We start from the raw sequence: 21,746 nt of genomic DNA, 5'->3' as shown, positions 1-21,746 counted from the left end.
CTTAGACATGCAATTGCTCACATACAATCGGGAAATCTTGCAAAAACACATTCACATTGTCAATTTTTTTCTTACCAGGCTCTCTTGAGAGCCAATAATATTGTGAGCTTAATTCTAGACTAGGATAAATGTGTGTGATTTATGTGTGAACCATTAACAGCCGTTTTTAAGTCATCAAGATTTTCCAGTGTTTTTCTCAGCGTTTCACCACAGTAGGTCGAGCTGTTCGTCTGACTTCCTCTCTGAGATTTTCCCTCCAGTCTGCAAGGTGATATTTCATTAATGCCAATGACAAAGACTTCATTATATCAGCTTCTCTTGTGGACAAGAGAGTCTTAAAGATGGAGGATGACCATCTGGAAGTTATCAAGAGGGATCACAGTGCAGAGCGGCAGAGATGACCGTTTAACTCGCTGTCCAGAACAGTAGCATGATCCATTTCATGCGCATCTGCCCTGTGGCTCCCACATAAGTGTAAATTACACTTTGAACGGTACTGCAGACTGCAGCTGATCGGGGCTGATTGCTTTTTTGTTGTTGTCTGATGCTGTTTTGAGTTTCTTTCTGTCATTTTCTCAGAACAAAATACATGTGGGTTTTTATCTCAATAATTTAGAAAATGTATTTCCACTTTTTATTTATTTGTTGTCAAAAACAACCAATGGCGATATCTTGAATGTAGGGTTCAGCTAATTAAGTTATTCTTTGATAATATGGTATGGTGTTTGAGAAGACTGCAAAGCACCTGTTATATAAATTAAGTCACAAAACGCTGTTACGATGCAAGGCTTGCAGTGAAAATAAAGAGTACATTTATAATAGAAAATGATTGACTGAATGAATGAATGAATAGTTTTATTTCGGTTACAATATAAAATAAGTATATTTAACCTGTTGTTCCCTGAAGCTATAAGTATGTTATGCGCAATCAACTAGCAAAATATTACCATACATGCTTCCACTAAACATTTTCTCACAACACAATTTTAACCAAACTCTGTAACGGAAAAAGGAATAGGCTGAAGCCGAGGTTTATTTTTGCCTATCCTGTACAATCCATAAAATAACCCAGAATATCAGTAATACAAAGAAGAGAAAAAAAAAAATACAAAAAATTTACTCTAAATTCTTCTTAATCATTACACATTTCAGTCATTTTACATTGTAATTCTTAATTATTTCACCTTTCAACGTTTTTTTGAAACTCCACAATGATCTACACAATTTCAATTCATCACTAAGTCCATTCCATAATTTAGCTCCCAAAAATGAAACGCATCTATATTTAACATTAGTTCTCACTTTACATATTTCAAAGACACACAACCCTCTTAAATTAAATTTTTTTCTCTTAATTTAAAAAATTGTTGAATACTGGTGGAAAGACTTTTATTCTTTGCTCAAAATAGTATTTCTAATGTTTTTATGAATACAATGTCTAAGAATTTTGAGATGCCAGACTTTATAAATAATTTATTAGTGGTTTTGCGATAGGAAGCTTTATTGATTATTCTGATAACTCTTTTCTGGAGTTTAATTATAGGGTCTATATATGTCCTGCATGTATTTCTCCAAACCTCAACACAGTATGACATATATGGCATTATAAGTGAGAAGTATAATATACGCAGACATTTATTGTTCAACAAATCCCCTACTTTGTAAATAATACCAATAGATTTAGATACTTTCTTTTTAATATATTCTATATGTGGCTTCCAACAAGAATTTAGTTTCATACACTCTTTCAATTTTTACTCCATTCAGGAACAATTTAATTTCACAATTAGCCCTAACACAACCAAACACCATACATTTTGTTTTATTTTCATTTAATGATAACTTATTAATATCAAACCATTCTTTTAACATGATCAACTCCTTTTCTACTGTTGACAACAATTCTTTAATGTCTGGTCCTGAACAAAATCAATTTGTATCATCCGCAAATGTAATGAATTTCAACTTATTAAATACTGTACAAATATCATTCAAATAAGTATAAATAACTTGGGTCCCAATCAGGGGCGGTTCTGGGGGGCGTAACTCTGAGTCTGGACCCCCCTGTGGCCCCCCGACAGGGAGTTTGCATCAATAATACAATGACAGATTTCTTGCACTGATTTTGTACTGAAGGGAAAGGTGGAAATAAAGTGTCTCAGCAGTTTACTACCCAATCAAAATTGTTGAAACTGTAAACACTGTTTGAAGTCCCATTTATCCCTTGTTTGAATGAGGGATTTGTCTTTTTTTCCTGGGTTGTATGTGCCCCCTAACAAAAAAGCCGGCCCCAACCTGGCCCCCCTATTAAAACTGGTCTAGAACCGCCACTGGTCCCAATACCGAACCCTGTGGTACACCACAAGTTACTTTTCCAAAGTGTGACACAGTATTATTAATTTTTACATACTGAAACCTATTATTTAAATAACTCATTATCCAATTTAGTGTAACACCTCTTATTCCATAACACCTCTTACACAAATCTTAGTTGCCTGTCCCATTGATGATTTTTTTTGTTCCCTCAGTAACGGATATTCAAACATAAATAGAATAGTATGATTCAGACACAAAATATATCATCTATATTTGAAATACTTTACATTAAGCAACACACCTGATAATCTCAGTTTGTAATATACATTATTGTGCACTTGGCACTAGAGCAGGAACCTGTTCATGTTTAAATCTGTACAGATTTGGATGCTCAGCTCCAGTTTATTATACAAATTACTCGAGGCTGAGATGTATCAAGCAACACACGAAGAACATGTAGTCTGGCATTAATGTGTTATGTGGTTCAATGGGGCATATTTTGTTTTATAATACATCTCTTCATATCCATTAATGCACACATGCTCTGGAATCTCTCTCTGATGAGTGACATTGTTTGATGCCAACTTGGGTCAAACATCAGGAGATTAAAAATGTAGACTATGTTAGATGATGTCCAGTCTTGATGAAGCTTTCTGCATGTTCCAAGATTATGTAGGTTGTTTTAGCTAGTTGTCACTCTAAGAAACTGCAGGCACCAGGAAGGTGTTCCAGTGTTACGTCATAGCGTTGCTATGATGACCATCTACACTAAGGGGGTTCTATCCAGGTACTATAGGCGGTGAAAAATGAAGTGCCGGTACTAAAAGTGAGGCAAGCCGAGGCGAGTCGAGCCGGTACCATGCAGTGGAAAAGCGCCAATAATGGTGTCATTGTCCTATACAGCACTGACAGATGAAGGAATGGAATATTAATTATTCATCCTTAATAAGTAGCCATTGTTTAGTAATTTATTCATTCTCTTCATTTTAAGTTATGTTAAAATAGTATTTATGTTGTTACAATATTCATATGATATGTTGTCCCAAGAGCAAAAAGAGAGAAGTCAACATTTAGAATAATATAACCCTTGTAGCAATTGTAACTGTATTTAAAAAGTCTGTAGGGCACAGCAAACTATCGCCTGTCAGTACTCCCTCTGTTGCTGTGAACACATTCACTCTTGCCGCTGCTCTGTGTATGTGTGTGTATGTGTGTGCGTGCGTGTCGACACTGAGCCAACAGGCCAGCAACTTATTCAAGCTAGCACTGCGTTAGCCTTGTAGTACTACCATATTTTCTTACGTGACAGCAAATTAACATGAAGCCACCAAAAAAATAAACATTGTACTTGTTAAACTGAGGCTATGAAAGCATTTTCCTTTGTATGAGACATGAATGCAAATAAGGTGGTTTAGTTAGCTGTAGTTAACATGTGCGCAAAATACACAGCAGTTGTAAAGTAGTTTCCCATCTTGACACTAACCATAAATATGCATAGAAAGTAACACATTTCCCCTTAAACAGTATTATTTTTTATCTTTATCTTCTTTACAAGAGTTTTGAGCTCCAACTCCGCGACGGACGTCTTGCTTGTGGTAAGTAATAGTGGACAGCAAAACTTGCAAGAGTGTGCTGGTGTGACGTCATGATGACATGAACCTCTGATTTCAAGTGAAATTACCAATTTATTGTAAAGTATTGTTCTCAGTTTGTTTTATGAGGGGTGTTATTTGCTTAAACTGAAATAAAAAAACAGGTTTAACCTTGAAATTATGATTTTTCATAAGATCAATGTAAAAATGCAAACTATCAGGTGTGTTGCTTAATGTTTCTGCAAAACCACAGCTGAGTTAAACTGAATGTTTCTTTATGCTACAACTTTACATTTGTTTAGGTTGCATATTCTATTTCTCTCGAGTCACAATACTGTGGGGATGCTTTTGTTAGGTTTAGACACAAAAGTAAAACATCAATGGTTTGGCTTAAATACCTGTTTTAGTCGCCACAATCACTGATGGAGTTGGTCTTTCTTCCCCGGAAAATAGGGAAGAAAATAGCTGTTTTGGTTGCCACTAAAACAGCTGTAAATATCCTAAAATCTCCTGAAAAAACACCTGATTATGTTGTGACTAAAAGAGCTGATATTACTCCCAGGTGTCTCCAGGTGTCCTTAAAAATATCCACTTGTCAACAGACCCACTTCGTTGTTGGTAGTTCTTTGATGTCAGTTGGGTGTGACTGGTTCCTGGGTATTTAGGGGAACTGCAGAGTTGGTGAGTTGATTTCCCTGTTAGCTCATTTATGTGAAATTTGGCAGTGAGAACCTTTGCATTATACATCCATTATACATCAGAATATGACCATATTCTACTTTCTACTTTCAAAGGCAGCCTTTTGAGTTGTATTTCAATGACTCCCATCCCAAATTGAATAATTAAACACAATAAATAACCATCTTTCATTGACCTGTTCTGTCATGTGTACATGCCATCCCTAATTTGGGCGGCAGTAGCTCAGTTGGTAGAGACTTGGCTTGGGGATCGGAGGGTGGCAGGTTCAAGTCCAGCTACAGACCACAACATGGAAAGTGGACTGGTAGCTGAAGAGGCCAGTTCACTTACTGGGTTACTGCCGAGGTGCTCTTGAGCAAGGCACCGAAACCCCCATGTGCTACCCGGGCGCTGATGTGGCAGCCAACTGTTCCTAGCTTGCAGTGTGTGTGTATGTGTATACTTACACTTACTTCCATGGGTTAAATGCAGAGGATTTCAGGTGTGTTTGCATGTTGCATGGAAATATATACTGACCAATAAAGATTCTAAAAAAAAAAAATCTACTGACTTGGCAAACGTTGATCCAAATCGTGATAGTGATTGAGTAAACAGGTGTTTCAGATGGAGAACATTAGATGTCATCGCAGGAGGCTTTACCTCGCTCATTCATTTACTTGACAACTTCATTCAGGTGAGACAGAGGATTGCAGTGCAGTGGCATTTATAGTCTATGTGGAGGTGGAACCTCGATTACGAGCTGCAGCGCTCCAAGCAAGTCAAGTGACGTGGCTGTATAGCTTCCTGGGAATGTGCTGCCTGGAGGCTCGTTGTTCTGGATGGTGACATCTCATTCTCCTCCTTTCAAGATCTGGACTATAAAATAGATTCCATGCTGTCAAGCCTGAAGAACACCCACTTCCTCAAGGCTTATGACACACTGCTGGCGGGGAGGAATTTGATACATTATAGTGTCCATATTATCCGTAGAATATCTCTGCAAACTAAATATGACATGTTTTTACATTTCTAATCTGCAGTTGAGAGAGTACAAATTATGCTTTTGAAGATGGAGAAAAGTGTTCAGTGTGCTTTGGTGTCAGATAGTCTTTGAATTTGATCCAGTAATGCTGGCTAGGAAGAGCTTCTTGGGGCCTTTCAGGCACAGACACAAATTACTAACTCACACCCTGAGATTTAAACTAATTAAAACTTATTGTCATTCCTGCCGTGTAGCTACCTCATTCTGAAAATTAGGAATTAGAAAATGACTCATCATAAAGTAGATTATTCCAGAATTTAATGATTGTCAAATTGATGAAAATATATGCATAATACGATACAAAATATTTGGCATGAAAAAATCAAATTATATATTCACTAGTAATATGTTTTCGATTGCAGCTCTTGTGATTCATGTGTTGATTTCATTACCTTCACAGTGTGATAAACTGAGGTAAACATGCTGAGAGGCAGAAATATTAGATATTGAAAAGCACAAGGATTAAATGAGTGAAGGTACTAGCTTGTGAGCACAGGACTGAATAATTACGCGCTGACTTTTTTCAGCAGTGTTGTCATATGTCAGGAGACTGCTATGAAGCTGCTGACAATCAGAAAACCTGCATTAGTTAGGCTAAACCAAGTAAGCAGAAATCTCTGTGATTATTAGTGAAGCAGCCTCTTCAATCGTCCACATTTCATTACATCGGACACATATAAGCATGCTTCACATGCTGCTTTAAAGGATGTCGTCTTTATCACTCACACAATTACAGAAAATAAATGTTTCCAGCCACTGGGTACTATGACATTGGGTCCAAAACCTGTTATCTGATGAGTAGAATTAACCAAAACCATCTGTTTGTCTCAAGGAAATAGCTCAGTCTAACATGTGTGCCGATGCTTTATTGGCAGTACAGAAAGAAGAAGATAGACCTTTAAGTGATCCAAAATTTGTATGGGTGTTAATTCTGTGGGTATCGGATTCCTAACTGTGGCATGAAAATCTCCATCCTCTGAACATCCCAGTGACTCAGCAGTGCAAACACTGTCGCTGTCCGTTAAAAAAACATTTCTTTTTCTTGTGTCAATGAAAAGCAAAGACGTAGAAATAAAAAAATAAAAAAAACAATAAAAGGCTTGGAAACTGGATGGAGAGAAATCGTCTGCATTATTATTGTCAGACTGCAATGTAAATTAATCCATTTCATTTCATCTTAACCTTTTAATTGAAACAGACAAGCATTATGTTAAATTATCATGTTCAGTTTGATGGGCTATGAGGTCCCACATTAACACACAACTTTAGACAATAGATTTCTGTGTTTGTGTTTTTGTCATTTCTTTTCTAAATGATTATATGCTCAGTTAGGAACATGTGGTGTCATCTATTTCCATCTACCAATCAGAGTTTATCAACATGTTTAGTCAAAATGTGGTTACGACTATATATTTCAAAGTTAGACTCGTCCTGTAATATGGTTTTCTGAAGTTTGGTGGGGCTTTGCAATTTCCTCAAGGAATATTTTTCTCAGAATTAGCATGTGCCTTAGACTATTTAAGCCTTTTATAACCGATAGCAGAAAGTTGAAAGAAAATCAACAAAGGTTCTCAGCCAGACACGAGGGCGTGGGTGATGGCTATATTTTGTAGGGATTTAGTTGTGCATTTAGAGCTCAGCTCAAAGTATTTACCTTTAGATTTTTCAAAATTTGTTTCTGTCTTCAGAGCGTGGAGAATTACAGTTTCATCAGCATCCTACATACAATGTCCAAGGTTGCAAAAAATTGGTAAATGAGCAAATGCAATGTTAATCTTAAATTCCGTTAGGGTTAGTGTTAACTGTGGTGCATTTACAGCAGTGTTTATTGCACACTGTCAACGTTAAATAAACAAATCAATAACAAATGAAATAAAATAGAACCAAATAAATTCCAAACACTAAAACCTTGCACTGAAGTGAAAAAACAAACAAACAAACAAACAAACAAAAAACCTACAAACCACTTATAGGTTTGACATTTTGTGACATGACATTAAATTGTCAGACATCAGTTTTTGTGCTGGACTTGATCAAATATTGCTCATCTAGCCTTCAGGCTGCTGCAGAAGTAGCTAAATTGATATTGTGGGTAATACACAAAAAACTGTAGTTCAGCTGTTTTCTCAGTTCACCATAAACTGCAGCTGGCTTCTCTTTCTTGTGTTCAACATCACATACTTCACAGTTTACAATTATGGAGGTTGGTTATAACGTAGCCTATAATCATAATTGTGCAGTTCCCAAGTGCTACCATGACACCCGTCTGTCTCATTCTCCTTTTTAGGAGGATAATAATAGTAATATGTGCTATTTTGCAGTTGCCTTTAAAGTCACCCAATTGCACTTAATGATGCACAAAAAAAGGATGGTGCTATCTGGTGTTGGTCTGTTGAGGAGTTGTATAAACCTGAGAGCAGGATGAACACAGGTCACACTGGTCATTAGACTGCATCTCTGTTTTTTATGTTGTCTCGTCTCAGGATAAAACCTTGTCTTGGTCCTGTGACATCTCCACTGTAAAACACTGTCATGATTCAATTATTTCAAGAAAAAAGGGTTTGGCTTGTTTCCATGTTTTAACCCTGTTTTATACTTTAAACGTGTTTATTTTTAGTGCTTACTTTACGAACTTTGGATGACAGTATCTTCATAGTTTATTTAGATGAAATCAGAGCAATCAACCCTTAATTGTTCCAGACAGGTCCAGAGAGAACCAATAAGTGAATCCAAGGGCTCAATACACAGCCAACATCTAAGGCTAGCAGTTACCTCTATGACAAGCAGCATGGCTTCAGTCTGAAACTGAATTGAATAGGAAGTTGGAATGAAAGAAAACATAATATAGGCATGGTGTGTGTGAATGAGACAGAGATAAAGAGTTGTTTTTCTGCAAACAGCCTTTTCTTTTTCAATGCAATGTGTTGCTCAATAATGAAATAAAGATACGAATTCAGGATATTGATATTAAATTGCAGCATTGTCCACAACAAGTGGCCATTCAGGTGTTGCATCTAAAAACAGCAGTCGTTATGCTTTCATCCTTTTATACAAGGTGCTTTATATTAGAGGTTTTGTTATGTCAATCCTGCCATTACAAAGCAACCAAGACTTCTTGTACCAATTAGCATTGTCAGCAATAAGTAACTGGTAATGTGTAAACAATGTATCATCAGGCTCACCAGTTCTCAGTTGATATGTGTTCAGGCATTCTTTGTTTTATTGGGGTAAGAACTTGACAGGTCATACTCATGAAGCCAATGAGACTTGATTTGTTTTTTATCTCAGGAGAAACTTCACGAGGGGCTGGCTAGCATACTTAATTCACACTGTCTAACAGCAACTTTTTTAGTATCTCTACTAGTAATGTGCTGTTGTATGTGTTATATCTGTATTCTGACTATGTAACTTCTGAGCCACCAGAGGAAATTGAAGGGATACTGGTGCATGCTCACATGTAGTGAAACAGCACTAGTAGGGAAAAATAACCTCTGTTAAGACCCTGATGTATCACACAAAACAATCATCAAATGGCACCAATCACAAGCTACTGGTGATACCAGAACAAGCAAGGCAATGGGGGAGGCCACTGACTGTAATGCATTCAAAAAGGGTTATCATAGGGATGTATATCATTAGGATTTTATCGGTACCGATACTTATCAATAGTCTTATCGATACTACAACATGTCATTTTGTGTAAAAAAATAAAGACTTTACAAGATGTTAAAAGATTCAACCTTCTTTTTATTACCACAAGATAATAATAAAGCTTCAACAAAACAGAAGCTATGCAATTACAAACACTCCGGAACAGATAACTAGGACTTCTATATCTGGCGGATGCCGGAGCATGGTGTAGCAATTCAGCTGAATTTAGCACAGAGCAGGTAGGAAGTAAAGCACCAAAATAACAATATAACATCTGGTTTCTTTTCAAAATAAAACACTTTGTGTTGACACCAGCACAAATATCTCAAAAAAGATATATATATATATATATATATATATATATATATATATATATATATATATATATATATATATATATATATATATATATTTATATATGGTTGGACACAAAACAAACTATCTAAACATGACAGCAAGGGCTTTTGGAAATTATAAGTCTTACGTCACTGAGAACATTTGAATAAATGAATGAATAATGAAAATATTATGAAAATGCTATAGATATAGTTGCAGCCCCATTACAGATGCTTATGGCCCACTGTCTGCAGGGTTCTGCATTTGTTTACTGCCATTTTTATGATAAATATTGCTCCTTGTCACACAGTTTGTGGGGAATTGTATAATATATGAATATATTTGGAACAAGAGATGAAAATGGTCACCTTAAACAATAACTTACATAGCCTAACTCACTGCTGATGTACCAATGCAGAGTAAAATTTCAAATAATCCATAAAAGCACTATACAAAATGCTCTGTCTTTATTTTTTTATCATGGTGAACTTGTTGTGAATGTAATTCCATTTTGCTCTCACCACTACCCCAACTGTCCATCTCTGACTTAGCGAGACGGAAAGTGCTCAATGAAGGGCTCCGGCAGAGAAACTTATTGACAGCCGATGCAAATCGCATACTTGCATCTCAGTTTGTTTTCTACACCTGCATGTGGTGTTTTTTCTTGCTCGCCTGCTGTTTAGGCACACGGGCTTCAGATTAACAGTTAAAAATATGACCTGAAAGTTTTTTTTTTTTTTTTTTTTTTTGCCGCTTATTACTTCTTATGATAAAAAGAAAAAGAAAAACTTAGTAACGAATCGGAGACATCGTAAACTGCCACAGTGATATGGGATTATTTTTTCCTCCGTCCTTTTCAAAAAACAATAAACAGTGGATGTTTTACAGTGCAGTCAGATAGGGTCGAGTGTCTCTCCTCCCCTGCACACCGCGGGTACCTGACGAGTAGATCTGGATTAAGACTAATGAACCGGGGGTAAATAATCTCTACGGGACCGTTGGCGGGACGGAGAGACGGACTCACTATCTCGCTGTGGGATTTTTCTTTCTTTTTTCTTTTTTATACACTTCTTCATTCTAAAGACGGACGATGTCTCTCCGCGGATACTTTGTCGCTTTTTCAAAATGCACAGTTCTGCTCTCGCTGAGGATTTTGCTTCTTGTGCCTGCAGGGTTGCCGGTCCGCAGCCAAGGGGATTCTCAATCCGACAACAAAGTGATGGACAATATTACCGTGCGACAAGGAGAGACGGTCTTTCTCAGGTGAGTTAACATATTTCCTGTTTTTAAATTATTTTATCTTTTTCAGCTCTCCCTCCTCACGCTGCTGCTCACCAACAGTATTCCCAAAGTTGAGCGCTGTCTGCAGGCTGTCGTAATTGAAACATTTAGCGGAGGGGAGGTCGAGACAGAAACACGACTGAAGTGTTGTCTATTTTATCATGTTTCCGCCGTGGAAAAAAAAGGGGGATTTCAGAGGATTAGTCTCTGGAAAACACTCAATCCAGAAGCGATACTCTCCTAATCTTTTAGCAGCTGTTAACGAGAGACTTAGCGGTTTTAATTGTTGTGTAACGGTGCAGAACTAAGGGTGGAGGGGAGAAAAAGTGTGTGTCTGGGAAGAGAGAAACAGCAAAAAAACAACCGTCAAGTCTGTGCTGAGGGGCTGAGGGAGGAGGACACATGTGGATAGAACAACGAGACAAAACACACAGACACACAGTAAAGAGGCGGCTGCAGGCGCTGGGATGGATTGACTAGCAATTACTCAGGATGGGAGATTGTCTGTGGTGACCTTTCCCCCCCAATGCGCCTTCAGAGGCTTACTGGACGTAAAAGGATTTATGTTGCTTTCAAGTGCTGTCGGGAATGTGAAATGTAACATGAGCTATAATCACAATGGTCAAAAGGAAGGGATTTTCTTTGATACCAGTGTGAGCAGTGTGTGTGGGACTCGGTGGGCTCAGGAGCAATGTTGTTAACAGTTGATGGTTGAAGTCCTGCTGTACACCTCTGCATGCCCACTGTACAGATGTACTGCTGCCTTAATAAGAATGAATTTACAGGAAGTGTCAGGCAATTATTTAGTAATTTTTTATTAAGTAATTTTCAGCCTTTTCTTCTGAGATCAGACTGAAGACTGTCCACTGCCAAAAATATCCCAATGGTGCATGTTGAAGTTTAGGCCTACCGTGTCCAATCAGAGCTTTCAAAATACACGTGGTCACATCATTAAAACATTTTGTTATTTATTTCTTGCGCTTTTTTTGTTTTGTTTTGTTTGTTTTGTCAATAACTTCCTTCAGGTTGGTGCATGTGTTTCCCAGCCAGTGATTCCAGAAATGAACAAATCAGCCACATTGATGGCCCTTCGTGAAATCAGTACCCTTTGTATACTGAAAGCTGACATGTTTTCATGTAGGTTATAGGTGGTTGCATTGTCAAAAATATTATAACATTGATGAATATTTGTTCAGAATATTTTAACCTGTTAAATATGTATTTCTTCGCATTATTGACGCCAGTTCTATCTGCATTTTGCTTTGATCTATGTTGTGTCAAAGCCCTATCTCATCCAGAATTAAATAAACTTTGGTGCTGTTGTACTTAACATACAGTACACAAACCTTGTTATATTTATCATTTAATAAAAACCTAAAATTGTATATAGATATTGTGTTTTTCCCTTTGATATTTGAAATATGGTAAGGCTGAAAGGTATGGTATTTCCTTTTTACAGATATTGCGATTGCAATATAATTCACGGTTATTGAAAGGGATAACTTTTGCATCACAATTAACATTTTCATTTAATTGAACTACTAAAATCATGAAGACGTGACATTTGTTGGGTTCTGTACGAACAAACACGTTTTCTTACATTTGAAGAACAAGGTTTGGACATCTTTGCAACACCACAGTTCTTCATTATAACACTGCTTTGTCACACATTTTACATTTATCAGCAAATTGCAGCTTCCTGCGATGTTGATCCTGCGCTCGCCATTTTGGTAATATCGGTAATATTGTTTTTAATTGTGCATCCTCAGTACATGGTATATATTGATCTTTTTCAAGGTATTGTACGGAAGCAAGAAATTATAGTATTGGGACTGTATTCCAACAGTATATGTAGTTTGTACTGCATCTGTCTATCAGTAATATTTGACTAGCTACGAACAATCTCTCACACTCTCTACACCAGGGGTTCTCAAACTTTTTGTGGCCAAGGACCCCTTTCATGGGAAAACATTTTCCAAGGACCCCCTTATAATCCCCGTGCCGATTAAATATATGTTTACTGACATTTGTACTCCTAGATGCCGTAGGAATTGGGGTGATTTTTATTCAGATTACATTTTGACCTCACAGCATTTCTAATTTTCAAGTAACAGATCTTAAAGCTTTCAGAAAATGAACAGTAACAAGACTGGCAAAGTCCTAATGAACACAGTTAATTTTTCAAGTTTCATGGCTAAAGCGCTTTGAGGTATTGTGTAAAACCAACAATTGAAAAAACAACACATTCTCAAGGAGAGGAACACATATTTACATAGGAAATAGGACAATTTACATAGGACTATTCGAGCCTTGTCAGAGTGACATATTTTCAAATGACTATACATACGCATATTACAAACCTTTACTACTGGTAGTCTCTATTGACATCAACTTGAAAAATCAACAGTTTACGAGCTAGCTTCTGTCCATCTATCACAAGAGAATGTAAAACACTGAAAAGGGAATGTCAACATAAAGTTACTGTTTATGACTACCTTTAGATCTGCTGGTGCTCTTATCGGCCATGTTTTTTCTACCTGTGTCAGCTTGACTGTGTAAGACTGGCAAAGTCCTAATTAATACAGTAAATTTTAAACCCAGTGAAAAGCTTTGGTTTAACCATAACATAATGAACATATTGTCCCTTACTGAAATTGTTGGCAGAAGACTGAACAACATCATAACAGTTTTAGTTAGGCCTGGGCAATAAACCGAAAATTTACCGATACCGAAATTTACAACGATAACCGACGTCATTTTGGCCATGTCGGTATATTCGGTGTCATAGGCATAACATCCACTAGGGTCAGGGGACATGTTAGGTCCACTTGATTAATCTACCACAGCGTATACCGATGTGCTTATTTTACATTAATTTGATGGCAAACTCCGCCCTCCGATGCGACCCCAGCTATGCCAGGTTAGTAATCAAGTGAACCCACTCTCGCTGTGAGTGGCGGACAGTTTGTGTAATGATGCTGCGTTCAAAGGCTGCAACAGGCCACTGTCTTCGGCTGGGCCGGTCCACTGATCAAACATTTGTGTTTTGTTTTTTATTCACTCAAAATAATGACTGTATTTACAGCTAGAAAGCGCGCATCTCTCTCCTCCCTCCATTGTTGTTTGCATTTGTGTTTCTGCGTGGTCTGACACGTGAGTGTCCTCATGCTGGAAAACGTGACTTCTCGCGTACGTGACGTCACTTCCCGAGACGCAAGAAGAAAGCAAAAATATATATTTTTTACTAAGGAAAATGACAAAACTAGTAACGTGTTACCGGCATCACTGATTGTGTAGCTTAAGTGCAACATGGAGCATGAAGATGTAAAGAAAAAAATAAATACAGTAGAATTAACTTTGAGCAAGTTTGGAGGAAAGTCGGAGGTGTGGACCCATTTTAAACAAGTCGTGGGCCGTGATAATAACATTTGTCGGCTTTGTCGAGTGCATTAAGTGCGCACTTGTTGCATTATTCATTAAGATTTCTGTAGTTCAAACAACTCGCAATTGTAGTCGAGAACGTCAGTTATAACAGCCCACGTATTAAACAGTTGTCGTTTTAAATCGGTCTAGAGCTCATAATTACATTCAGTGTGTCGGGCCTGGCTCGGACACAACGTGCACGGGCTCGGGTTGGGCTTGTTTCTAAGCTCTACTCGGGTCCAGCCGCGACTTTACTGAGGTTCACCCAGTGTGAGCAGCAGGAAGACGGTCAGCTCACCTCCCAGAACATGGCACTGAATCGCTGGAAACTGATTTAGGGACTGTCATCAAATTACTTAGCATAAATATATTAATACTAAATAATTGCAGTTCTTTCAATATCTTCCATGTCATGGGGCCCAGTGACTCCAGCAGCAGATTGTATTAGTAAACTGGACGAATGAGACACAGCTATGTTTATTGTACTTTAGTGCTTCATCTATTTTATATGAATATTAATATGCAGAAATCTTGATTTTTTTTCTCAATAGCTTCCATGTCATGTGACCCACTGACTTCTGAAACAGTTTCTGTGTCTATCAAAAATATATAATGATAAAGAAAATAATGGTAAAAAAAAGTTCTCTAATGCTCAAGAGGTTAACATATTATTAAGCAGCAATATCAACTTCTCTACTATTTTGTCTCATGTCTTAGATTCTGATTCTGAAGTCCTCAAAATGTTTATTTATTTACATCCAACCTCTTCCACCACCTGCAGTACAACCACGTGATTCAATTCGAAGAAATAAAAAAAGGGAGAAGCGAGAAGCTTAGAATTTGTTTATAAGGGACTGTATATTTTATACTTTTAAACTTGTTCAGTTGTTGTCATTTCAAGTAATCTGTGCTTTTCAGCTGTTCAGTTGTGTGCTTATCAGTTGTTCTTAACTACTAAATAAATAATATAAATCTTAACTACAATGTAGTTTTAAAGTCCTTTTAAAGTGTCATTTCTGTAAATACACAGGATTTTTTTTCCTTTTATTTAGGTGCGGGGAGGGGGTTACTTATCGTTCATTTATCGTTATCGAGGTGAGTTGCTCAATATATCATGATATTGATTTGAGGCCATATCGCCCAGCCCTAGTTTTAGTAATTAAGCCTAGTCATAAATATTTGCATTAGGCTTTATCAGTCTCATCACACACAAATCACTTCACACACTCACATCAATAACTCACTAAATTAGTGAGAAGGATGAGCCTGTCTCTCACAATACAGTTTCTCTATTCTTGAGTGATTGTTGACAGACTCTAAGATAATCCTCCACTTGTAAATGGGCCCTGTACTTATTCTTCATTGCAGTCAAAGTGGAAAATGACGATGTAGGAAAAGGGAGTGATATTTGCATAGCCTCAGCAGTGAGTTCGGGATACTCATCAGCTGCTCTTCTGCCTTACGGGATCGCGCACCCAGTCCCAGCTTATCAGTGTTCACATTGGAGATGTATGAGCTGAAGTGCTCGCTCACCGTTGATTTGTCCAGCTGAATAGAAAATTGCTCACATAAACGCAGTCTATCCAGTAGCGGTGACTGAATGTCAGCTAATAGTTCTTCAGTTCTCCTTCTCATAGTGTCAGAAGAAGTTCTTGTCCAATTGAGTGTGGCTTCTTACTTTTTGTGATCCGTTGAGCCACCAAATATGAAGCCCTCTGTCCTTTTTTTGAAGTTGTGGCCAGGTTCACCAGTCATGTTTTCTGAAGCATATATTGCTCACGTTTTTGGTGGAAAAAAAATTAGTTTTTTCCTTAAGCCCCGGGTGGTTCGTCATCAGATGCTGCTTTAGCTTGGCGGGCTTCATGGCTTTATTAGCTAGCACCTGAAAACACACAACACGTTTTGCTCTTCCATTGCTGTTATCAATAGTTTAGCTGGTTTGGGCTCAGCATCACTTGATGAACTGGACAGTCTTAAATAGGCATCCATTGCCACTAGCTAGCTAATCATCAGCAGGAGCTGTACGCTCAGTGCGTCCTGAGCAAGGATGAGAGCGAGTAATGTGTGTCAGATTTACGTGATACAATCATATGAGAGTATTGATTGGCCCGAAGCTAACATAAGCGGGAGTAATTGGATCAGTATTTTTGTTTTATTGGCGCAGTGGTTCCCATGTGTACTTACACAAATGTAATGATACAGCATAAATTATTACAAATTAATTTGAGGACCCCAAGCTGTAGCTCGTGGACCCCCAGGGATCCAGGGACCCCAGTTTGAGAACCACTGCTCTACACAACCCTTACCAGTGCTGCAAAAGTCCAACAAGAATTTGTTTAAAGCTACTCTTGATGCAAGGTCTTATCTGACATAATTTCTGAACTAGGGCTGGGACGACGTAATCGACGACATAAATTCGTCGACATGAATAATTTGCGTCGACACGTCGTCCCAAACAGGAAATGGTATTACCTGCGGAGGCTGAGAATAGCCCCTCTCACACAGAGACACTGCATTAACGCCGCAGCGGCGGTTCGTCAATTCTCTGTCATTCCAGAATGTTTAGGGGCCGGGAAACACCCCGACGTACCAAGGTGTCCCCCTGTCAATCTAAACCTGGGGACCGTTTATAATGTGTAGTGATTGATGTAATAAATTACATTATTACATAATCACCATCAGTAAACAGGTCGCTGCGTGACTCTGTCACTTGCGGGGACGGAGGCTGTTTTCTGGGGGAAAGTTCACTGAAGTCTTGGTCAGGAGGGCTTACCATCGCGGTAATTTCTATCAACACAGCCACTTGAGTGAGTTAAAGGTTTTTGCAGGTGACAGATGCTGTATTTTTTTCATCATATAAGTTACAAACGACAGTTATTATGTTACTTTTGTTCGGTCATGTAACGGTAATTAATCGTTAGATTAGTCGACTAATTGAAAAAATAATTGCTAGATTAATCATTTGAAAAATAATCATTTTGGACAGCTCTATTCTGAACATATACTGTCATAGACTGTCATTAATGTAACACGTTGTACCTAGAACCTGGACATTTTGAATTATTTTGTTACCTCACACTAACCGAGTTTACATTGACCCTAATAGTTCTCCAATATTCAGAAGAACTACCTTAATTTGAACAGATGGATCAGATCGAGCCTGATGGGAAATCATTTTCAGTCAGATCGAGACGGGTGCTGCAAATTGCTGATCATAATAATGCTTTATATCCATGAAAACACTTAATCTGATCGTTTATCTCTGGTTAGAATATAATGTTTTGATGAAGGTTCTCAGTCATCCAGGTCATTGGTAAGTGCTGTATCGTAAGCAACTGGAATATACTTATATACTCACGTGCAGCTAACATAGGGTTACGTCTGTTGCAGTTAAAACATTTTTGTTAACTAAATGAGTGAATGAATGAATGACTTGATAAAAGAAAATAAAAACGTATTTTCTTCTGCGTCTAATGTATTTCCGGAAGATTAGACACTTCACAGAGGGCGGAACGACTTTGCACATGTCAAAAATGTTATTTTCTGATTAAATGCTTTGGTCCATGTGAAGTCACATCTTATTCGATCACTTTATTTAGCGTCAATGTAAACAGTTAATTTGGAATCTCAGAATGATTGTAGTTGGATTGAAGAAGTACTGTCTATTAGGGATGTGCATTTCAAGCAAAAGCGTTATTCGTTTTTCACTGGGAATTATTCAACCATTATGCGAAGATTGACCCTGGCCCCTCCCCGTATGTGATATGTCACGGCATATGATATGTGATAACAAGACTTGTCAGAAAGTCGTTGGAACATAGACTCTTCAGGGAGATTTTGTGATTGATAAGTGTCTGCCCTGAGCAGCAGCAAGAAGAATCCCCCCATGGAGTTGAGACCCTGGTAGTGGTGTTGGCTGATGACTCTTCTGAGACAGGCTGATGCAATGATGAAGCTAGTGAATTTACGAAGACTGGGCAGTGATGGGGAGGCAGAGGGCGTAAAATAGCAACCATAATGAACTCAAAGCAGAGAGACAATCGTAATTAAAAAGACAGCAGCACGATGATAGGCTTATAGTCAAGGTGTGTTGCTGTGCTTTTGGATGGATGTGCCCAGCTGATGTGAGCAGCTGATGTCAGTTAACAGCCCCCAGGTAATGACAGTTAATTTCTCATACCATGCTTTTATCTACTCCTCTCACTCATGCTCACTAATAATTGTCTAAGGACTGAGCATGCTAAACAGTTGTCTTCCTGTCTGAACTTCCACTGGAGCCAATGACGATGGTAAAAACAAGGAAAAATAACAATAGAAAGTATATTTTTTAAGACAAAACCATAGCCGCATTAACTATTTCAATCTTTATTATCCATTGACTGAATTTGTCCATCTAATCGCTGCTACTGATTCATGAACTGGTGTCCAGGGATCCCGAGTGGTCCTTTGGCTTCCAGCAGGACATCTGCAAAATGAGGAGGAGCTCATCTTGGATGTTGTTTAATTTACTGTGAGCAAATGAGCCAGGGTGACTGCTCAGGATACCAACAACAGTATAGTGAGACTAACTGTATCAGATGGCGGTCAGCAATGTGCTGATCCGGGTTCTTTTAGATGTATGTACTTAGTATAAGAATCTCTGTCCTTGTCCATGATAACAATTATAATTACCTGTATCGGGTTGTTAGGGAAGCAATTCTGTTCATGTGTAGGGAATACAGTTTATTGCATCAGTTTTCTGCATAAACATTGTTCAGGACCTACTGGGACACTAAGGGGTGATTAACATTTAGTACCTATACAGATCTTCACTGACAAATCCAACATGGGGGAGAAGGAATATCTGTAATTTAGAATAATTTGACAAAAGTAAATGCACATTTTAAATAACTGCCTGTAGAATCAGATGCATATGATGAACAAGATTAGTAGGCTCTTGTTAAAGTACTTGACAGTTCTAGTCAACTCCTGTCCTGACATTCAGCCCTCACTGCTGACCCTCTTCAGGAACAAGGACAGTGCTGCTGTGTCTATAATTGCAGGCTGTAAGTGGTAGAAGTCAGAGAGCATGTCTATGGCAATCCTATTTTTCTGCTTTATGTCAAAGCTCATAATCAGTTCAAAGGAATGCTTGTACTGTCCATGGAAAACAAAACTTTTGTTGGTGCTCCTATCCTCCCCAAATTGTCAAGCACTGTCATTACTGTTAAGCCTTGCACATGTCAATGGGACTGGCAAGTTTGAACTTGCCATTATGTGCATCAGCCTCCAGGCTGAGCAGTAATGGGTGTTTCAATCTGAAAATAATTTGCAAATTCTGGGGTCGTACTTTTCTTTAATCTTCTTGATGAGTGCCCACTCATGCAGTCACATCAGTTAAAAAGGCATTTGAATCTAAGGCACATGCTGTTTCGAGGCTGGATGTTCAACTTTATACATACTGCCCAGCTGTCTATAGTGGCTGATTGACATGAAAAGCATTTAACCGGTGAAGCCACCCAGTTCTCCCTCCCATCACTGCCTGGTCAGTCACCCAATTCTCCTAAGTTTGATGCTGTAGTTACCCCTGTTGTGTCACTTCTTGAAGCACCCCTCTTGTGCAGTACTGTAAAGAATGAGAAAAGTCCATGGAGAGGGGCGCTATGGGGAGTAGGAAGATTCAATCACTGGACTTTCTTCCAGGAGGATCCTCACTTACTACTTAGCTACTGTAAGTAAAAGTATGATGTTTCCTGAACCCTACGGTACAAAGTGATTTCTGTGCCTAAGCCGAACCAAACCCTGACCGTTTCACAATGTTTATATTTGTCCACAAGTTGTGCACATCATTTTTGCATGGCTTTTGAAGACAGGAAATAGTACATTTGTTTTAACTCTAAGACTATGGGGATTTTCATGAGCACGAATAGGTTGGAAATTAAAAATACCTGTCATTTAAATGTTTGTTTTCCCTTTTTTTTGTATTTTTCCATATACCTTTAAGGCGTGCTGAAGCCAGTCCTCTATGTGGGACAGCGGACTATCTAGCACTAGTGTGATCAGGCTTCCTGCCAGCTAGTCAAGACTGGGTTCTTTTCCAGCTCCCACCCAGGACACCTTCTCATAGCTTTTCTTTAGCATTCACAGCAGACTCCTTTTCACTCTGTCAATATAGTCAACTGACATCCTGAGTTGCAACCTCAGTAACTGTTAACCCAGCTCTATTTATATAGAACTTTAATACACATAGCTGTGATTACTACTTACTACTTTTTTTCTATAACAGTGTAGTGGGATTACAAAATAGGAAATGAGAGACAGAACATGACAATTCAACAGTACAATTGAAGCACAAGGGAAATAAGAGAAAGGATAAAAGTATTGGCAGTAGCATACACTATGCTGGTAGGCCACCTTCCATCAGCTAGCTGAGCCAATTTTTATTACCTTCATAGTCCTTGGGAAAATTTGGATGTAGTATTGCATTCCTCTGAAACAAATGATGTTATGGATGTGGGACTCACCACCCCTGTTGTGCACTGTGCTAACAAGCTCCCCATTGCCCTTTTTGACAACTGCCAAAACTGAGGGTGTTATCACATTTTAAATTAAAGAAAGTCAGAGCGACTATTTCTTTTGTATTTGTGTTTTTTTCAGTGCTGTGGCCTGATTTGTGCAGATGATGTATAAATAACTAATTATCAGTTTATCTCAATGTGATGTGAGCTCTGACCAGTTGATCCATTCCTAGTGTAGCAAAGCTGCTGTGTTGCAGCATCTAATGTAGGCACACACATGCTTAAAAACAATATTTATACAACAATGTGACTCATTTTAAATATTGTTAAAATATAGATTTTTTTTACATACATTTTCTAACAATATTCGAAGATAAAACGCAACTGTATTCCCTTTTGTTGATTACATACCAATAAACAATGTTTTATTTTTTCCACTGTAATTCAGTTTGATTGCAAACAAAACCAGATGAAGGGAAATGTCCAATTTCCAATTAGTAACTGTAAATTTCCACCATTAATTTTCTGTTGAATGTGCTTTGGAAAATATAGTTAAACATTCCAAGTGGCAAACATTTAGCTTCAGTTATCTGCAAGTATAATATAAAAAAGATTACAGGTTAAAAGGTTAAAACCTCACTAAAATGGCAGTACTCATACCACTTTCTTACAAAAATTATTTCAAAGCATAAAAATAAAGGCACATATGAAAAGGCACACGACTGAGGTTTTAAGTGCCCTCTGTTTTGTCACTTTGGAAAAACTCTGCTTTTCTTTGTCTCCTCCATTGTTGGCTTTCTGATGATCAGCTGCTATTGGTTCTGGATGCATCTCTCCATGAAATGTTAGGACAGCAGTCAAGGGAACAGATGTGTGAATGTATAGAAAAATCCACACAGATTTAAAAAGAGACATGCAGCCACCTGAGAC

At 38.0% G+C, this 21,746-nt stretch overlaps 1 protein-coding gene across 4 annotated transcripts in view; it reads left to right on the top strand.

Annotated features, from left to right (window-relative positions):
- ntm (neurotrimin) overlaps nt 1-21,746 on the top strand; it is a 993,858-nt gene that overhangs the window by 731,775 nt on the left and 240,337 nt on the right. For 2 of the 4 annotated variants that reach the window (XM_030437993.1, XM_030437992.1), the window contains exon 1: nt 10,509-10,878. In XM_030437993.1, the coding sequence (XP_030293853.1) occupies nt 10,706-10,878 (173 nt within the window). In that variant the 5' untranslated portion in view covers nt 10,509-10,705. Of the gene's footprint in view, nt 1-10,508; nt 10,879-21,746 lie in introns of those variants that run through there. The other 2 variants (XM_030437991.1, XM_030437990.1) reach the window with 2 other exon arrangements.

The sequence above is a fragment of the Sparus aurata genome, chromosome 13 (assembly GCF_900880675.1).
Source record: "Sparus aurata chromosome 13, fSpaAur1.1, whole genome shotgun sequence".
NCBI lineage: Eukaryota > Metazoa > Chordata > Actinopteri > Spariformes > Sparidae > Sparus > Sparus aurata.
This window is presented reverse-complemented; position numbering and strand designations above follow the sequence as displayed.